Below are 20119 nucleotides of genomic sequence, written 5' to 3' on the forward strand. Positions count from 1 at the left end.
TTTTTGTTTTGTTTTTATTCAGTCTGTTTGTTTCAAAATGCATTGATCAGCTATGATGCGCGCTTTCGAGACTGTTTGTGTACGAAGTACATTATTGTACTCTAGTACATGTAATGATATTATGTCTCATATATATAAGCCTATCATTACTCATTCTTTTTTTTAAATTAATTATTATTAACAAATTAAATAGTTAAAAATAAAAATGTTAATGAATATTAATATAAAATAGTTTATCAATTAGTGGGAAATTTGGCAATTGTTTTTCATTAGCTAGATTTTTAATATTTGGTACTATTACTGAAGGCAAGAGAGATATTTTGACTTTATGTCTAAAAGTGACAAAAATTGTTTCAAAAATTTTAAAATGTCTGAATACAAAAGTGGGTACTGGTTCTGATATTTTAGCAAGAAATTTACCCGTTGCAAGTAAAGTGAACGACTAATAATGGAAAACCTACAACAAATTATATAATTGCATGTAACTTCTATTCTTTTCTCCCTGTGCTTATAAATGAACATTTTGAAATCTAAGAATGGTATGCTCTTTTGTAGTATATTATTGATGTTTTGTTGGACTTAACAATTAGTGTTGTTTTAACAAATTTAATGATACAAAATCTGCTCAACCAAAAATGACGCTGGACTCACGGCAATATTTTTTGCAGCGTGGATTTGTCTGTTGCACTCAAAAAAGTTAACTTCACTGAAAAAACAGTGAACCCACCAGGAAGAAAACTTTCGGTTAATTTTATAAAATTTTGAATATTTTTAAAAAATTTTAACTTAACAGTATTACAAACGCTGGCATCACGCCGATGTCATTAAAATAAGTAAATATTTTTCGACAAATTCAAGGAAAAAGATGCGGCACAATAAAATTAAAAATAGGTTACAGTTCCCATTTATATAAATTATATTCTCTTTTTGCGATGTATTAATAACAGGTTGGCTGATAAGTCCCCGGTCTAACAAAGAAAAACACATTTTTTGTCAAAATTCGTTTTTATTATTCAACATAGTTCCCTTCAAGAGCGACTATAACGAACGATTATAACGACCTTCCAATTTTTTGATACCATTTCGGTAGTACTCCTTCGGTTTTGCCTCAAAATAGGCCTCAGCCAAATTTTTTGTCTTGGTGGAACAACTCTTTTTTCTTCTTCATATGGGGCCGTTTTGCCGCGATTTCGACCTTCAAACGCTCCAATAACGCCATATAATAGTCACTGTTGATGGTTTTTCCCTTCTCAAGATAATCGATAAAAATTATTCCATGCGCATTCCAAAAAATAGAGGCCATTACTTTGCCAGCGGACTTTTGAGTCTTTCCACGCTTCGGAGACGGTTCACCGGTCGCTGTCCACTCATCCGACTGTCGATTGGACTCAGGAGTGTAGTGATGGAGACATGTTTCATCCATTGTCACATATCGACGGAAAAACTCGGGTGTATTACGAGTTAATAGCTGCAAACACCGCTCAGAATCATTAACAGGTTGTTGTTTTTGGTCAAATGTGAGCTCGCGCGGCACCCATTTTGCACAGAGCTTCCGCATATCCAAATATTGATGAATGATATGACCAGCACGTTTCTTTGATATCTTTAAGGCCTCTGCTATAACGATCAACTTCATTTTATGGTCATTCAAAATCATTTTGTGGATTTTTTTAATGTTTTCGTCGGTAACCACCTCTTTCGGGCGTCCACTGCGTTCACCGTCCTCCGTGCTCATTTCACCACGCTTGAATTTTGCATACCAATAAATTATTATTGATTTCCCTGGGGCAGAGTCCGGAAACTCATTATCAAGCCAAGTTTTTGCTTCCGCCGTATTTTTTCTCTTCAGAAAACAGTATTTTATCAAGACACGAAATTTTTTTTTCATTTTTTCACAATAACAACGTTGCTTCACAAAAGACGCTCTATTACACAAACTAATTGACTTACAGACTTCAAATTTGACACGAATCATTTGAAGGTTGGTACTATATAAAAATAATATGCATTTAATACTAGCGACGCCATCTATGTGTCAGACCGGGGACTTATCAGCCAACCTGTTAAAGCTGTTCACGTATAAACAAATGCCATATACTTGAAAGTAAAAATTTGTTTTCTTTATTAAAAAACACATTTAACCAAAGATGCAAAATCTCCCTTTATCTTAAAATTTAAAATCGATATATCATATAATTTAAAGACGATTTCTTTCAATCAAAAAGTTTCCTTTACTTTATTTCATCAACATACGAGTTTTACTGAGGGACGCAATGAAAAATATTTTGAAGAAAAGATTTTTTTAATTAAAATTTAATTATTTTTAAGATTTATTTGTTTTGTAAGCTAATTGTTCAAGCATGGTGGATCCTTGTTTGGGACAACCTGTTTATAATTCTTACATAGTTAAAGTATCCCAAAATTTAACTTAATTTTATTGCAATAAAAATATTTGTGCGTAATTAAATTGAATTATGTTTTAAAGTTGGGTATAAATTTCAATGACCGTACACATAGGTTCAATATGAACTAACTCAAAAGAAAATTTTCGTACGATTCCCAAAATTAGTAATAACTGTATGGTTAAAATGTCTTCTTCTTTACTTGTAGTTTTTTTTTATAAGAGGGTGTAATTTCGTGAGTTGTAAACCAGGGCATCAAATTTTCCTGGTTTTAACAACGCTTTGCGGAAATCTCAAATTTTGGCACGAGGTAGTTCATACTTGGTATAAAACAGTTTACTTTCTTTTCTGTGTCCAAGAGTTTCTTTAAAATTAAATATTACAACTATTGTCTATTTAGATGACCCTCGAGCAAACTAAAGTTAAAGTCATTTGACTACAACTATAAATATAATGGCTTCTGTGTATAATGGAATTAGTTTTCCGTTTTCCATAACTTAAACCGTTTAACTACATTTACTAGCGCAATTGTTGGCTTATTATTATTTTACTTTTTTCTCCTTTTCCATCTTTTTCCAGGACTATGATTTCGATATGAAGAAGTTCATGTCTAACAAAGCTGCAAGTGAGAGCAAACATTGCGGCTCATAAAGGAAGACGGACAGTGGTGACTTCAACACCTTTTGTTTGTGGAATACAATGTATAGCAATAATTTACAACAGTGGTGGGAGCATACATATCATCACCATTTGAATCAACAACAACAGGTGACATTTGATGCGAGTATTTTGAATTCCCAATTCCTTGATTATACAACTTCAAGTACAAATGATGTCCTGGATACAAGCATTGTTGACAATGGTCAGCAATTCTTAAGTCTCGCTGCTCTAAAACAATCATTGGAAGATGTAGCCAATGGTCATAAAGCTGTTGGCCTAGGTGATCCCCTTGATTACGAAAACTTCGATAATTTGACATACCTAAGCCCTTATGATGGAGATCGAGATGACCATACCATACCATCACTTACTCTGTTATTTATGGCAATTGCATATGGATTTGTGGTATTTGGAGGAGTTTTGGGCAATGCTACACTCCTGCTTACCTTGTGCTCTGCCTCATCGGTGAGACTACGGAATCCGCTGTTGCTGGCTGTTTGTATAGCGGACTTGTTAGTGACCGGCATATCAGCACCAGTGACACTCTTGAATCTGGCAATGAATCGGAAAACGAAAGCACTTCCATTGCAACTGTGTAAAGTGATTGATTTCATACAGGTAATCACAAATAAAGGTGGGTATTAAGTACGAGTTTAGTCGCTAGAATCGTAGTTTTTTCATGATTACTTTTCTCCAATAATCCATTTTATGGAATACCAACTTTGTGAAAATTTACTTTGGGCTATTCCCCATAAAGTTATAATAAAATTTGCAACAAATAACATATGTTTAATTTTATGCCTTTTTACTGTTTTAGTTTTCACTTTAGCGTCTAAACTCGAACTTAATACTTACCTTAAAATAGTAATTTTTTATGAGAACTAACTCGTGCAAAAATTTATAAGTTTAAAAACAAATCATTTGCTCTAAATTATGTCCATTTCAACCTAGCAGTAGTTCATTCTTATTATTTTTGGGAACATGTTCTTGTATGTACCGTCATTGAATTTTAGTTCATAAAATGTTTTTAGACATACCATACTAGGACAATTACATTAGATAAAACAAATGGTGGTGAACATCCGTCATAAAAATGTTTAAATTATTCGTTCCTGTTATGAACCTGATAATTTCGTATAATTTCTGGTGTATTGGCAGATACACTAAAAAAAGTGAACCCTACACCCTCAAAAAAAATTGCTTCTGTAACATATACCCTATACACATTTTGCTTCAAACATATATATTTTCAAGATTAGTCCAAAGTTAGGTTACGTTAGTTGGCAGCCCGACGTATCAGGCTCACTTAGACTATTCAGCCCATTGTGATACCACAGTGGTGAAATTCTCTTATCAATGAGTGCTATCGGATTCCATGTTAAACTCAATGAAAGGGGACCTCATTTTAAAGCCGAGTCCGAACGGCGTTCCACATTGCAGTGAAACCACTTACAGAAACTTTGAAACACTCAGAAATGTAACCAGCATTATTGAGGTGGGATAATCCACCGCTGAAAAACTTTTTGGTGTTCGGTCGAAGCAGTAATCGAACCCACGACCTTGTGTATACATGGCGGGCATGCTAACCAATGTAATCAGCATTATTGAGGTGGGATAATCCACCGCTGAAAAACTTTTTGGTGTTCGGTCGAAGCAGTAATCGAACCCACGACCTTGTGTATACATGGCGGGCATGCTAACTAATGCCCCACAGTGATTCCCAGGATTGGTCCAAATAAAATATTGTTTGTATTGTTCAAACATATTATGTTTCACCTTAGGCATACACTGGTAGAACAAAAATTTTAATGATTTTTTTTTGTGTATATATATTTTTAAGGCGCCAATTGCTTACTTCCATTCTTTTACTTGTAGCATGCTCTCTAGGTCTTTCTTTCTAAACACATATATGTTTATAGGCTATTTCTAAATTAACATTTGTTTACATCCAAGCATATTATTTATACCCAAACTTAAACCTAAAGCCAATTTAATTCTATTTTAGTTCATGGAATTATAAAGTTTTGAGAATTTGAAAGTATTGAATACTTCTTAGTACGAGTGAACTAAAATATTTTTCTATGCTAAGTCGTATTCGTATGTATGATAAGCTTTCTATAATAAAGGAAGTCCGATTTATCATTTTATAAGAAATTTTACTAAATTTGAGGAAACTCAGTTTTAGTTCGGTTTTTGTTCATTTTCATGAACGCATTGTTATCACACCCTCAAAAAAATCGCTTCTGTAACATATACTCCCAAACACATTTTGCTTCAAGCATATACATTTTTGGGTATTGCCCAAACATTTATATGTTTGATTTCTTCCAATATATAATATGTTTGAAAGCATATTGGTCTAAACAATATAATATGTTTGGGTAGTCTAAGTTCCAAACATTATGTATTTTTCCATCCAAATTCAATAATGTTGTCTTCCAAAAAACTATATACTATATTATGTGAATATATAATATGTTTGGAAACATTTTGAACCCAAAAATATTATATGCTTAGAAGAATTTTCTCCCAAAGAAGATTGTGCTCAAATTTTGTTACTGCCTAATTGTATATTCCCTCACATTTTTCTCACTTCCATGAGTTTTTTAGTTCTTAGCACCTTTTTCTGTAATACAAACATTGTAGAAGAAATTATTAAATTTTATAATTTTTTTAAATTTTACCTTTTGCCGGACGGGGATTCGAACAGCGGACCACACAGTTTGTAAGCCAGTACACTAACCACTGGGCTACGTAGCTGTTATGGTCATCAAGAGATAATTATCGTTATAAGTCATATTTATATAGCATAGCTTGCGGCGCCCACGAGCCGATGCAAACATAACATTGTTTAACAACATAACATTGTTAAACATACATTTGTTGGCGACGTGGAGCAGTGGTTGGTACGTCCGCCTTGCATGCCAAGGGTCCTGCGTTCGATCCCTGCTTCGACCGACACCATTTTTTTATTTTTTTTATTTTGTTTTTTACATATATTTTTTACGAATATTCCAAATACGTTCGGAATATCCCGAAAAGGTGTTCAACTTTACATACTACTATATTAACTTTTTACTACTAAACTGTAAAGTCTGTCTTATAAAAAACTTAAATTCAGAAAAATTCAAATTATTTGAAACATAGCACAATTTCTACTGTCTTATTTTTAACGGACTTTTTATAGCATATGAAAAAAGCTGAAAAAGCGAAAAAATAAAATCTTCTTCATAGAGTCAAATACACAAAACCCACATTTAAAAGAGAATTGTGTCTTAAAAGTATCCTTACTTGAATTCTCGGCTTCATTGGCTCGGAATCAATAGCAAAATTTTTAAAATAGAGACACAATCTTTGGAACCGGACATGCTATTTTTCAGTATTTAATTACCTTTCTTTAAATATTTTGACTTACTCGTCCTACACTCAAAAAAAGTGAACTCTCTATTTCACTAAAGCCAATTTAACTTTATTTTAGTTCATGGAATTATTATGTTTGGAGAAAGTTTTCTTTACTCTAATACTTTTTTGTGTACGTTAGTTAAATTAACTAAACCCGAGGAAAAAAATATACTCAAATGAAGCATAAAGATTGACTAAATTCGTCTCTTTCACAAAATAGTTCAGAATTTCTTTAAATTTGTAAATTTTACCAAAAATGCGTCCATCGTGAACTTCGTATGTCACTAAAGACATTCTTGCAATTTTGAACTCCAAGTTTTTTCTTCAAACTACAAAATTTTCTTTAACAAGTGAAAAAACTTAGTTATGTCTAAAAAATTTTCTTGTATTTGTCGAAAAATATTTACTTATTTTTATGACATCGGCGTGATGCCAAGGTTTGTAATACTGTTTAGTTAAAATTTTCTACAAATATTCAAAATTTTCTAAAATTAATCGAAAGTTTTCTTCCTGGTGCGTTCACTGTTTTTTCAGTGTACGTTCCGAGTTGTTTTGACGAAACAAAAAAAAGTGCCCGTAATGCGAAAATGATAAACAAAACTCATGCTTTTTTAATGTCTTTTCTCTTGGTTCCGAATGAATTTTCTCTCCGAATACTCATTTTAATCTTTTTACTTAAGCATATACAATTTTTGGCGGTCTTATGTCACAACATATATGTGTTTACTCCAAATTTGTAAATTTATACTTGTTTATATTCACACATTGTATTTTTCCAATCTTTAATGGAATTTTCTTTGTGTATTTATATTTTTAAGTCGCCAATTGGTTACTTTCATTATTTTACTTCCAGCATACACTTTATGTCTCTCTTTCTAAACACATATATGTTTATTGTCTATTTCTAAATTAATATATGTTTGCATCAAAGCATATTATATTTACAAACATTTTATGTCCCAAACATAATATGTTCTGACATATTAACATATATGTCCCAAACATATTATGCTAGTTTATGATCATTATATGCTTGCACTTAAAAATATTGTGTTTAAAAATTTGATTTCCAAACATATAATTTTTACACCCAAACATATGAAAAACAGGCTTTTTCGTCCGTGCAGTTAATAAAATTTTCTTGTTCAGTTGTAAATTCTTATTAGCAAAAATTCCATGTCTTATCTAGTTAATAAACTATTCCTAACTACTTTCACTTTAGGATTTTTTTTTTACTGAAACAAGTAAATTTTATTACTTCACACAACAATTTAACATAACGGAAATACAATGGCTAAACTAAATTTATGAAATTTTTTTCCTTTAGTTTCGAAGGCACTTTTTTCTGGGTGTATAGTATACCTCATGTATAATAAATTCTTACTTAAGGTGTGCCATAAATGCTTAACTCAATTTGTCGGGTATGAAATCTAAGAGCCGTTTGCATTAAATGAAAACTTAAATTTAATAAAAAATGCTAAAAAGCTACAAAATTAACAAATTATAAATAGTTTTTCGGGATCCCGAAAAACTAATTCCGTCGATCGGCAATCCAAGGGTTAAATATTTTTTACCGAGTTGTAGTTAATGGTGTTAGTTAACAATTTTACTAAAATCCTAGTCCTGAATAGTTAAAAATTACAAGGGTGAAGTTAATTTTTCGTTCAGCTAACAAAATTTTTATTAAGAGTTATTACGAAAAATAACGACTACAAAGTTTAAATTTATAACACTATGTAATTTATTTTCCAACAGTGTAGTTAAAATGATTATCTTTGACGCCAATTAATAATTTTACTTAAATATTGAAATTAATAAAAATAAATAAAACGCCATACTACAAATTAACTCTGTAAAATTAAAGAAATATAATCACGAAAACTAAATTACCTTAAATATAGAAATTTAATATAAGTAATAGCACATTCACACTAGGCTAAAAACCTACTAAACAATGATTTTAAATCTCTTTTTATGCCCTTCACCACTATTGTGGTACAGGGTATAATAAGTTGTGCATTTGTATGTAACGCCAAGAAATGGTGGTCACAGACCCAACTTTTAGTATACCGATCGGCTTAGAATTAAATTCTGAGTCGATTTAGCGATGTCCGTCTGTCTGTCTGTCTGTATATGTAATTTTGTGCACAAAGTACAGCTCGCAATTTAAGTCCGATCGTCCTCAAATTTGGCATAGGGCCGTTTCAAGGGATAGAGACAATCGCTATTGGTTTTGGAAAAAATCGGTTCAGATTTAGATATAGCTGCCATATATATTTATCCCCGATTTGGTCATAGTTAGCGTGTTTATCAACCGATTTTCTTGAAATACCGTACATCCAAATATTTTATGAATCTCGAAAATCCTGCAAAATATCAGCCAAATCGGTTCAGATTTAGATATAGCCCCCATATATATATCTTTCGTCCGATTTAGACTCATATGACCACAGAAGCCAAAGTTTACTACCGATCTTCGTGAAATTTTGCACAGAGGGTACAATTGACATTCTACCAATGCTTGGTTAATTTGATTGAAATCGGTGCAAATTTAGATATAGCTCCCGTATATATCTTTCGTCCGATTTGAACTTATATGGCCACAAAAGCCAGAGTTTTGCCGTGATTTGCTTCAAATTTTGCACAAGGGGTACTTTTAACGATACTATTATATGTGCCAAAAATGGTCAAAATCGATTCAGATTTAGATATAGCTCCCATATATATCTTTCGTCCGATTTGAACTTATATGGCCTCAAAATCCAGGGTTTTGCCGTGATTTGCTTCAAATTTCGCACAAGGAGTACGTTTAGTAGTATCGGTAATTGTACCAAAATTGGTTGAAGTCGGTTCAGATTTAGATATGGCTCCCATATATATCTTCCGCTCATGTATAATAAATTCTTACTTAAGGTGTGCCATAAATGCTTAACTCAATTTGTCGGGTATGAAATCTAAGAGCCGTTTGCATTAAATGAAAACTTAAATTTAATAAAAAATGCTAAAAAGCTACAAAATTAACAAATTATAAATAGTTTTTCGGGATCCCGAAAAACTAATTCCGTCGATCGGCAATCCAAGGGTTAAATATTTTTTACCGAGTTGTAGTTAATGGTGTTAGTTAACAATTTTACTAAAATCCTAGTCCTGAATAGTTAAAAATTACAAGGGTGAAGTTAATTTTTCGTTCAGCTAACAAAATTTTTATTAAGAGTTATTACGAAAAATAACGACTACAAAGTTTAAATTTATAACACTATGTAATTTATTTTCCAACAGTGTAGTTAAAATGATTATCTTTGACGCCAATTAATAATTTTACTTAAATATTGAAATTAATAAAAATAAATAAAACGCCATACTACAAATTAACTCTGTAAAATTAAAGAAATATAATCACGAAAACTAAATTACCTTAAATATAGAAATTTAATATAAGTAATAGCACATTCACACTAGGCTAAAAACCTACTAAACAATGATTTTAAATCTCTTTTTATGCCCTTCACCACTATTGTGGTACAGGGTATAATAAGTTGTGCATTTGTATGTAACGCCAAGAAATGGTGGTCACAGACCCAACTTTTAGTATACCGATCGGCTTAGAATTAAATTCTGAGTCGATTTAGCGATGTCCGTCTGTCTGTCTGTCTGTATATGTAATTTTGTGCACAAAGTACAGCTCGCAATTTAAGTCCGATCGTCCTCAAATTTGGCATAGGGCCGTTTCAAGGGATAGAGACAATCGCTATTGGTTTTGGAAAAAATCGGTTCAGATTTAGATATAGCTGCCATATATATTTATCCCCGATTTGGTCATAGTTAGCGTGTTTATCAACCGATTTTCTTGAAATACCGTACATCCAAATATTTTATGAATCTCGAAAATCCTGCAAAATATCAGCCAAATCGGTTCAGATTTAGATATAGCCCCCATATATATATCTTTCGTCCGATTTAGACTCATATGACCACAGAAGCCAAAGTTTACTACCGATCTTCGTGAAATTTTGCACAGAGGGTACAATTGACATTCTACCAATGCTTGGTTAATTTGATTGAAATCGGTGCAAATTTAGATATAGCTCCCGTATATATCTTTCGTCCGATTTGAACTTATATGGCCACAAAAGCCAGAGTTTTGCCGTGATTTGCTTCAAATTTTGCACAAGGGGTACTTTTAACGATACTATTATATGTGCCAAAAATGGTCAAAATCGATTCAGATTTAGATATAGCTCCCATATATATCTTTCGTCCGATTTGAACTTATATGGCCTCAAAATCCAGGGTTTTGCCGTGATTTGCTTCAAATTTCGCACAAGGAGTACGTTTAGTAGTATCGGTAATTGTACCAAAATTGGTTGAAGTCGGTTCAGATTTAGATATGGCTCCCATATATATCTTCCGCTCATGTATAATAAATTCTTACTTAAGGTGTGCCATAAATGCTTAACTCAATTTGTCGGGTATGAAATCTAAGAGCCGTTTGCATTAAATGAAAACTTAAATTTAATAAAAAATGCTAAAAAGCTACAAAATTAACAAATTATAAATAGTTTTTCGGGATCCCGAAAAACTAATTCCGTCGATCGGCAATCCAAGGGTTAAATATTTTTTACCGAGTTGTAGTTAATGGTGTTGCTACGACTTAGTTAACAATTTTACTAAAATCCTAGTCCTGAATAGTTAAAAATTACAAGGGTGAAGTTAATTTTTCGTTCAGCTAACAAAATTTTTATTAAGAGTTATTACGAAAAATAACGACTACAAAGTTTAAATTTATAACACTATGTAATTTATTTTCCAACAGTGTAGTTAAAATGATTATCTTTGACGCCAATTAATAATTTTACTTAAATATTGAAATTAATAAAAATAAATAAAACGCCATACTACAAATTAACTCTGTAAAATTAAAGAAATATAATCACGAAAACTAAATTACCTTAAATATAGAAATTTAATATAAGTAATAGCACATTCACACTAGGCTAAAAACCTACTAAACAATGATTTTAAATCTCTTTTTATGCCCTTCACCACTATTGTGGTACAGGGTATAATAAGTTGTGCATTTGTATGTAACGCCAAGAAATGGTGGTCACAGACCCAACTTTTAGTATACCGATCGGCTTAGAATTAAATTCTGAGTCGATTTAGCGATGTCCGTCTGTCTGTCTGTCTGTATATGTAATTTTGTGCACAAAGTACAGCTCGCAATTTAAGTCCGATCGTCCTCAAATTTGGCATAGGGCCGTTTCAAGGGATAGAGACAATCGCTATTGGTTTTGGAAAAAATCGGTTCAGATTTAGATATAGCTGCCATATATATTTATCCCCGATTTGGTCATAGTTAGCGTGTTTATCAACCGATTTTCTTGAAATACCGTACATCCAAATATTTTATGAATCTCGAAAATCCTGCAAAATATCAGCCAAATCGGTTCAGATTTAGATATAGCCCCCATATATATATCTTTCGTCCGATTTAGACTCATATGACCACAGAAGCCAAAGTTTACTACCGATCTTCGTGAAATTTTGCACAGAGGGTACAATTGACATTCTACCAATGCTTGGTTAATTTGATTGAAATCGGTGCAAATTTAGATATAGCTCCCGTATATATCTTTCGTCCGATTTGAACTTATATGGCCACAAAAGCCAGAGTTTTGCCGTGATTTGCTTCAAATTTTGCACAAGGGGTACTTTTAACGATACTATTATATGTGCCAAAAATGGTCAAAATCGATTCAGATTTAGATATAGCTCCCATATATATCTTTCGTCCGATTTGAACTTATATGGCCTCAAAATCCAGGGTTTTGCCGTGATTTGCTTCAAATTTCGCACAAGGAGTACGTTTAGTAGTATCGGTAATTGTACCAAAATTGGTTGAAGTCGGATCAGATTTAGATATGGCTCCCATATATATCTTCCGCCCGATTTGTACTCATATGACCAGGGGGGCCAATGTTATACTCCCATTTAAGTGAAATTTCGCATAGATAGCAGAATTATTATTCTAACTATACACCCTCAAAAAAAATCGCTTCTTTAACATATGTTCCAAACATATTTTGCAGGAAGCACATATATTATTGCATACTGCCGAAACATTAATATGTTTGTTTTATGTGAACATATTATATGTTTGGAAGCATTTTGAGCCAAAAATATTATATGCTTGGAAGAATTTTTCCCAAACACGATTGTGCTCATTCCCTAACATACTCGTAATTTTCACTTCCACGAATTTTTTTATTTATTGGCACCTTTCTCTGTAATACAAATAATGTTGAAGAAATTATTCACTTTTATAAATTTTTAAAATTTTACCTTTCGCCTGCACGGAGAATCGAACCGAGGACCATACAGTTTGTAAGCCAACACACTATCCACTGGGCTACGTAGCTGTTATAGTCACCAGTAGATAATTATCGTTTTAAGTTATATTTATGTAGCATAGTTTGCAGCGCCCACGAGCCTATGCAAACATAACATTATTTAACAGAAACATACATTTGTTTGCTACGTGGAGCAGTGGTTAGCATGTCTGCCTTGCATGCAAAGGGTCGTGGGTTCAATCCCTGCTCCGACCGAACATTTTTTTTTTTTTTTTTTTTTTTTTTTTAATTTACACATTTATATTTATATTATATTATTTTTTTTTTTTAATGAAACTTCGAAATGTGCGTTATTAAAGATTTATAGTCAGTAACAGTGCTTGATATAAACGAAATTGACTGATTTTTGGATAAAATATTATTTTTTATTGCAAAAATAACAATCTTGTAATAAAAAACTGTTTTTGTACAAAACTTTAAAATTTGGAAGGAATCCAAAAACTAACAAAAGAAGAACGTGGAGTCGAGTATAAACATACATACATAATTTTATAATATAAACATAAATTTATTTAGGAGTGAACAGTTTTTTACTAGCATTTAACACCATCGCTCTAAAATTCCTTTTATTTTTCTTTAATAATTCATTTTAAAGAAAATAAACTTTTTAAATTGTTTTAGCTGTAAAACTCGAACTTAATGCCCGCTTTTATATTTGATGGTGTCCGTCAACTCCTCGTGGACTACTTTTTAATAAAGAGGAACTAAAGTTTGTTTTTTTACATTTTACTGTGTAATTTTTCACTATTTCCTCCTTATTTCATTTTACTGTCCCAACTCTAAAAAGAGTATAGTGCCCTTTCGTTATTTTTATGAAGACCCCTGATTTCTTTTAACGAACCAAGAAAAAAATTGTGTCCATAATGCCAAAATGATAAACAAAACACATGTCCACACATACATAAAATGCTGCTCTCAAGGCGAAAACATAAGCTGTTTGTTTTTCAAATGTCTATTCTCTTGGTTCAGAATGTATATTCTCTTTATTCAAATTAAATAATATTTAGACTTAAACATATAAAATTTTTGGCCTTATCATAAAACAGTTTTCCGAAACAACATACAAGCGGTTTCACAGAAATTGTTCTCTTTTGACTCTTTTGCTGTGTTATATTGATATCTTTCGTCAACTCTACCGGTTTCCATCTCTATTTCTCTCTATACTCTCTCTGTCGCTTTGAATAAAATATCACAACATATGTATGTTTAGTCGAAATTTGTAAATTTTTATATGTTTGTATTCACACATATGATTTTTATGAAACATTCATGCCCCAAACATAATATATTCTAACATATTAACATAGATGTCCCAAACATTTAGTGTTAGTTCAGGAACATTACATGTTCGCACTTAAATATATTGTGGTTTAAAGTCGAGCCCGAAACACATTTTGTTTACATCGGAACATATGAAAAACATATTTTTCTAACAGTGTACATGTCAAATTTAGTCAAAATTGGTTCAGATTATATATAGCTCCCATATATACGTACACCAGAGTTGGGGAAATATGGTAGACTGTTACACATTTTAGACCCATTTTCAATGGAAGTTTCCTCCAATTAACTGGATAGTGTCAGCCGATTTAAATTTTAATTCTAGAGATTTTGTAGAAGTAAAAAAATTGCCTCCTTTATATAGCTTTCAGCAAATGTGAAGTAGTTGAGATGGCAACACAAATTTTGGCCTACATAGGGGTGGAGGGTATAATATAGTCGGCTCCGCCCGACTTTAGACTTTACTTACTTGTTTATAAGGCAAATGACGGTTGAAATCTAGTTATAGTGGATTTTGGAAGTGTAATGTGAATGAGGTATAAAATAAAAAGTTAAAATAACAGTTTAGCAGTTTTACTCATGTACCTGGCCACATATCAATCCAAAGCACTTACCTACTTTTTGTGTACAAATCTAAAGTTATTCCTATTGATTATCGTGTCTTCAACAGGCTACACCAGTTGCTGCCAGCACACTGTCATTCTTTTTACTATCACTGGATCGTTATGCAACAGTTAAACATCCACGTTTGGCACAACTACGTCAGCGTCGTTATTTACACGTTTCTTTGGCTCTTTTCTCATGGATGACATCAGCTATTGTTAGTGTACCGTTTTTGTTTATCTATAAAATTGTTGCAAAAACTGTCATAAAAAATGCTGCACATAGACCATCGCCCATGCCCATGCCCATGCCCATGCCAACGTTTCCATCATTATCATCCACGGAAGCAGTAATTGCACTATCCCCACCATCATCGTTGCCAACTGGGGCGATGTTAACAACACTCCCACCGATTCCTACCTCTGGTGCTGGAGAGTTTCCCAACGTTAGCATTAGTTGTCACTTGGATCCTGGTGCCAATCCAGCATTTGTTGTATTCATTTTTATTCATACCCTGGTCGTTTTTGTTCTCCCGGGCATTGGTGTACTCCTCAATCACTATGGGGTTCGGCGGAAATTATGCGCTCTGTCGTTGACAGCTAGGGCAGCACATGGTGAACTACCACTTCCGATGCCAATACTACGACGTCAAACTCATATGGTGATTGTAACGGGCATTGCGAATGCTCATCAAGCTGCTGGCTGTGGTGGTACAACGGATGATACCTCCAATGGCGGTGATATACAAATGCAAAATTTAAATCCGAGAGGTGCAATTTCGAGTCGCAATATCATCAAGTCGAAAAATCCCATATCTCCAAGGTATGTATGCAATTTAACGTCCAAGGAAAAATGGTGGTTTATGGGTCTACAATAAAACAAGAATGCTCCTAAGATCCTTGTTTTATTTTAGACCCATTAAAAAGTTCAATGAATACACCCTCAAAAAAATCGCTTCTGTAACACATTTTGCTTCAAGCATACGTATTTTCAGGATTGGTCCAAACAAAATATTGTATTGTTCAAACATATTATGTTTCAACTTAGGCATACACTGGTAGAAAAAAAATTTTATGAAATTTTCTTTGTGTATATATATATATTTTTTTTAAGGCGCCAATTGGTTACTTCCATTCTTTTACTTGCAGCATACTCTGTAGGTCTCTCTTTCTAAACACATATATGTTTATAGGCTATTTCTAAATTAATATATGTTTGCATCTACACACAAAAATTTTTTTTTCTGATTCAATCACGAAATTAATTGATCCAATTAATTTTTTAATTGAAATGTCTTCAATCACAGAATTGATAGTATCAATTAAAAAATTAATTGACAGTCAATTAAAAAATTAATTGATCCAATTAAATATTTAATTGATACTATTAATTTGTGTGATTGATTTTTATTTCAATTAAAAAATTTGTTGAATCAATTAAATTTTTAATTGAATATTTTTTAAAACTCAATTAAGATTTTAATTGGAAAAATTTTCGTGAAATTTTTTTCTGTGTAAGCATTTTATATTTACAACCATTTTATATCACAAACATACTATGTTGTAATATATTAACATATATGTCCCAAACATGTTATGCTAGTTTATGAACATTATATGCTTGCACTCAAAAATTTTGTATTAAAAAATTTGAGTTTCAAACATATAATTTTTACACTCAAACATATGAAAAACAGTCTTTTTCGTCTGTGTACAACATAAACTTCACCAAGAGAAGGAATATGTTATGATCTTGAGACTTGTTTGAAATGATCATATTCCTTCTCTGCGCGTATTAACATACACCCAGAAAAAGTGACCCCTTCTTTAAGTTAAAATGAACTCATTGTGAAGAAAGTTGAACTTCGTATAGCGCCAAAGACATTTTTATTTGTTTGAACGATGCATCGACTGGCTTTGAAATATTAGTTTATTATTCCACTATTTCCAATTTCCATGTAATGTTATCAACTGTAAAACGCATTTTTGTTCTTCTTGTACACCCAGAGAAGGAATATGATTACCTCAAACATGTTTTAAGAGCAAAATGTTATTTTTGGGGGGTGACCATGTAACATGGTTTTCGCAACCATGTTATTTTCTCGGAAATCAAGTACCTGATTTCGGCAAGCAGGATATATTTGACGAGAAAATAACATTTTAGTGACAAACATGTTACATGGTCACCATACAAAAATAACATTTTGCTCTTGAAACAGGTTTGAGGTGATCATATTCCTTCTCTGCGTGTACTTTTGACTTTTAATAAGTTGCAGCTTAACGATTTTGTCCTCCTTTTACAATTTCAATAAAACAAAATAAAATCGTAGTTTTCTATAGTGTTTTATTTTTAATTCTTTCCAATATTTCGAACACCATCGTTGTCCGTCCTCAATTTTTTCACAAAAAGTTAGCGTCACTGAATGTTACCTGATAATTGAAGATTCCAAAATGAAGACGAATGAAGGGGTTGTTATTCTTCTGGTATTTTCTTTCTTTATACACCATCTCGAACATTGATAGACGTATTGTTTGTTGTTTATGTTTAATAATTTTCAAAAACGAAAAATTTCTCACTAATTTAAAATAACATATACTTTATATATTTTATTGGTTATTTATTATATTATTTTACTAAATTATTTTTTTAACGATATCTCCGTATATCATAACAACACGATTCCAACTAAAACAAGTATATACGGCCGTAAGTTCGGCCAGGCCGAATCTTATGTACCCTCCACCATGGATTGCGTAGAAACTTCTATGAAAGACTGTCATCCACAAATTTCAACTCACTCGGATGAAATTTGCTCCTCCAAGAGGCTCCAAAACCAAATCTCGGGATCGGTTTATATGGGGGCTATAAATGATTATGGACTGCTATGGACCACTTTTGGCATGGTTGTTAAATATCATATACTACCACCACGTACCAAATTTCAACCAGATCGGATGAATTTTGCTCCTCCAAAAGGCACCGGAGGTCAAATCTGGCGATCGGTTTATATGGGAGCTATATATAATTATGGTCTGATAGGAACCAATTCCTGCATGGTTGTTGGATACCATATACTAACATCTCGTACCAAATTTCAACCGAATGGGAAGAATTTTGCTCTTCCAAGATGCTCCGGAGGTCAAATCTGGGGATCGGTTTATATGGGGCCTATATATAATTATGGACCGATATAGACCAATTTTTGCATGGGTGTTTGAGGCCATATATTAACATCACGTACCAAATTTCAACTGAATCAGATGAATTTTGGTCTTCCAAGAGGCTCCGGAGGTCAAATCTGGTGATCGGTTTATATGGGACCGATTTCGACCAATTTTGGCATGGTCATTAGAGACCATATACTAACATCATGTACCAAATTTCAGCCGGATCGGATGAAATTTGTTTCTCTTAGAGACTCTGCAAGCCAAATCGGGGGATCGGTTTATATGAGGGCTATATATAATTATGGACCGATGTGGACCAATTTTTTTCATGGGTATTAGAGACCATATACTAACACCATGTACCAAATTTCAGCCGGATCGGATGAAAGCCAAATTTGGGGGTCCGTTTATATGGGGGCTATACGTAAAAGTGGACCGATATGGCCCATTTGCAATACATCAATAACAACTACTTGTGCCAAGTTTCAAGTCGATAGCTTGTTTCGTTCGGAAGTTAGCGTGATTTTAACAGACGGACGGACGGACGGACATGCTCAGATCGACTCAGAATTTCACCACGACCCAGAATATATATACTTTATGGGGTCTTAGATCAATATTTCGATGTGTTACAAACGGAATGACAAAGTTAATATACCCCCCATCCTATGATGGAGGGTATAAAAACAACCCACGTGCAAAGATATCTATTACATCGATGACAGGTATCGATTACAGGTATATAAAAGAAAAATAGAAAAATTTCCTATATATTCTAACAAGTGCGTTTCCTTAAGTTTTGAAAGGATTAAATATTTCTTAGTACGAATGAACTAAAATATTTTTCTATGCCTATTCTATGTTATTCGTATGTATGATAAGCTTTCTATAATAAAGGAAGTCAGATTATCATTTTATAGGAAATTTTACTAAATTTGAGGAAAATTGGGTTTAGTTTGGTTTTTGTTTATTTTTACGAATGCTTTGTTATCAGTGAATAACATTTTCTTATTCAGTTGTAAATTCTTATACCCAGCGAAGAAAATAGTATTAGTAAAATTCTAGTTAATGAACTATTCCTAACCTGCTTTCAGTTTAGAATTTTTATACCCTCCACCATAGGATGGGGGGTATATTAACTTTGTCATTCCGTTTGTAACACATCGAAATATTGATCTAAGACCCCATAAAGTATATTAACTTTGTCATTCCGTTTGTAACACATCGAAATATTGCTCTAAGACCCCATAAAGTATATATTCTGGGTCGTGGTAAAACTCTGAGTCGATCTGAGAATGCCCGTCCGTCCGTCCGTCTGTTGAAATCCCCCATCCTATGGTGGAGGGTATATTAACTTTGTCATTCCGTTTGTAACACATCGAAATATTGCTCTAAGACCCCATAAAGTATATATATTCTGGGTCGTGGTAAAATTCTGAGTCGATCTGAGCATGTCCGTCCGTCCGTCCGTCCGTCAATTGAAATCACGCTAACTTCCGAACGAAAAAAGCTATCGACTTGAAACTTGGCACAAGTAGTTGTTATTGATGTAGGTCGAATGGTATTGCAAATGGGCCATATCGGTCCACTTTTACGTATAACCCCCATATAAACGGACCCCCAAATTTGGCTTGCGATTGCTCTAAGAGAAGCAAAATTGATCCGATCCGGCTGAAATTTAGTACATGGAGTGAGTATATGGTCTCTAACAACCATGCAAAAATTGGTCCACATCGGTCCATAACTACATATAGCTCCCATATAAACCGATCCCCCGATTTGGCTTGCTGGGCCTCTAAGAGAAGCAAATTTCATCCGATCCGGCTGAAATTTGGTACATGGTGTTAGTTATGCAAAAATTGGACCACATCTGTCCATAATTATATATAGCCCCCATATAAACCGATCCCCCGATTTGGCTTGCAGCCTCTATGAAAAGCAAATTTCATCCGATCCGGCTGAAATTTGGTATATGGTGTTAGTATATGGTCTGTAATGACCAAGCAAAAATTGGTCCATATCGGTCCATAATTATATATAGCCCCCATATAAACCGATCCCCAGATTTGACCTCCTGTGCCTTTTGGAGAAGCAAAATTCATCCGATCTGGTTGAAATTTGGTACGTGGTGGTAGTATATGATATTTAACAACCATGCCAAAAGTGGTCCATATCAGTCCATAATCATATATAG

General features: G+C 33.0%; 1 protein-coding gene across 1 annotated transcript in view; it reads left to right on the forward strand.

Annotated features, from left to right (window-relative positions):
• Positions 1-2985: 2985 nt before the first annotated feature.
• The window catches only part of LOC142227666 (uncharacterized), a 28084-nt gene continuing 10950 nt past the window's right edge, over positions 2986-20119 (forward strand). Inside the window, exons 1-2 of the mRNA XM_075298119.1 lie at positions 2986-3680; positions 14826-15580. Coding sequence (XP_075154234.1) covers positions 3102-3680; positions 14826-15580 — 1334 coding nt within the window. The 5' untranslated portion in view covers positions 2986-3101. The remainder of the gene's footprint in view (positions 3681-14825; positions 15581-20119) is intronic.

This window comes from Haematobia irritans, chromosome 2, assembly GCF_050003625.1.
Source record: "Haematobia irritans isolate KBUSLIRL chromosome 2, ASM5000362v1, whole genome shotgun sequence".
Lineage (NCBI taxonomy): Eukaryota > Metazoa > Arthropoda > Insecta > Diptera > Muscidae > Haematobia > Haematobia irritans.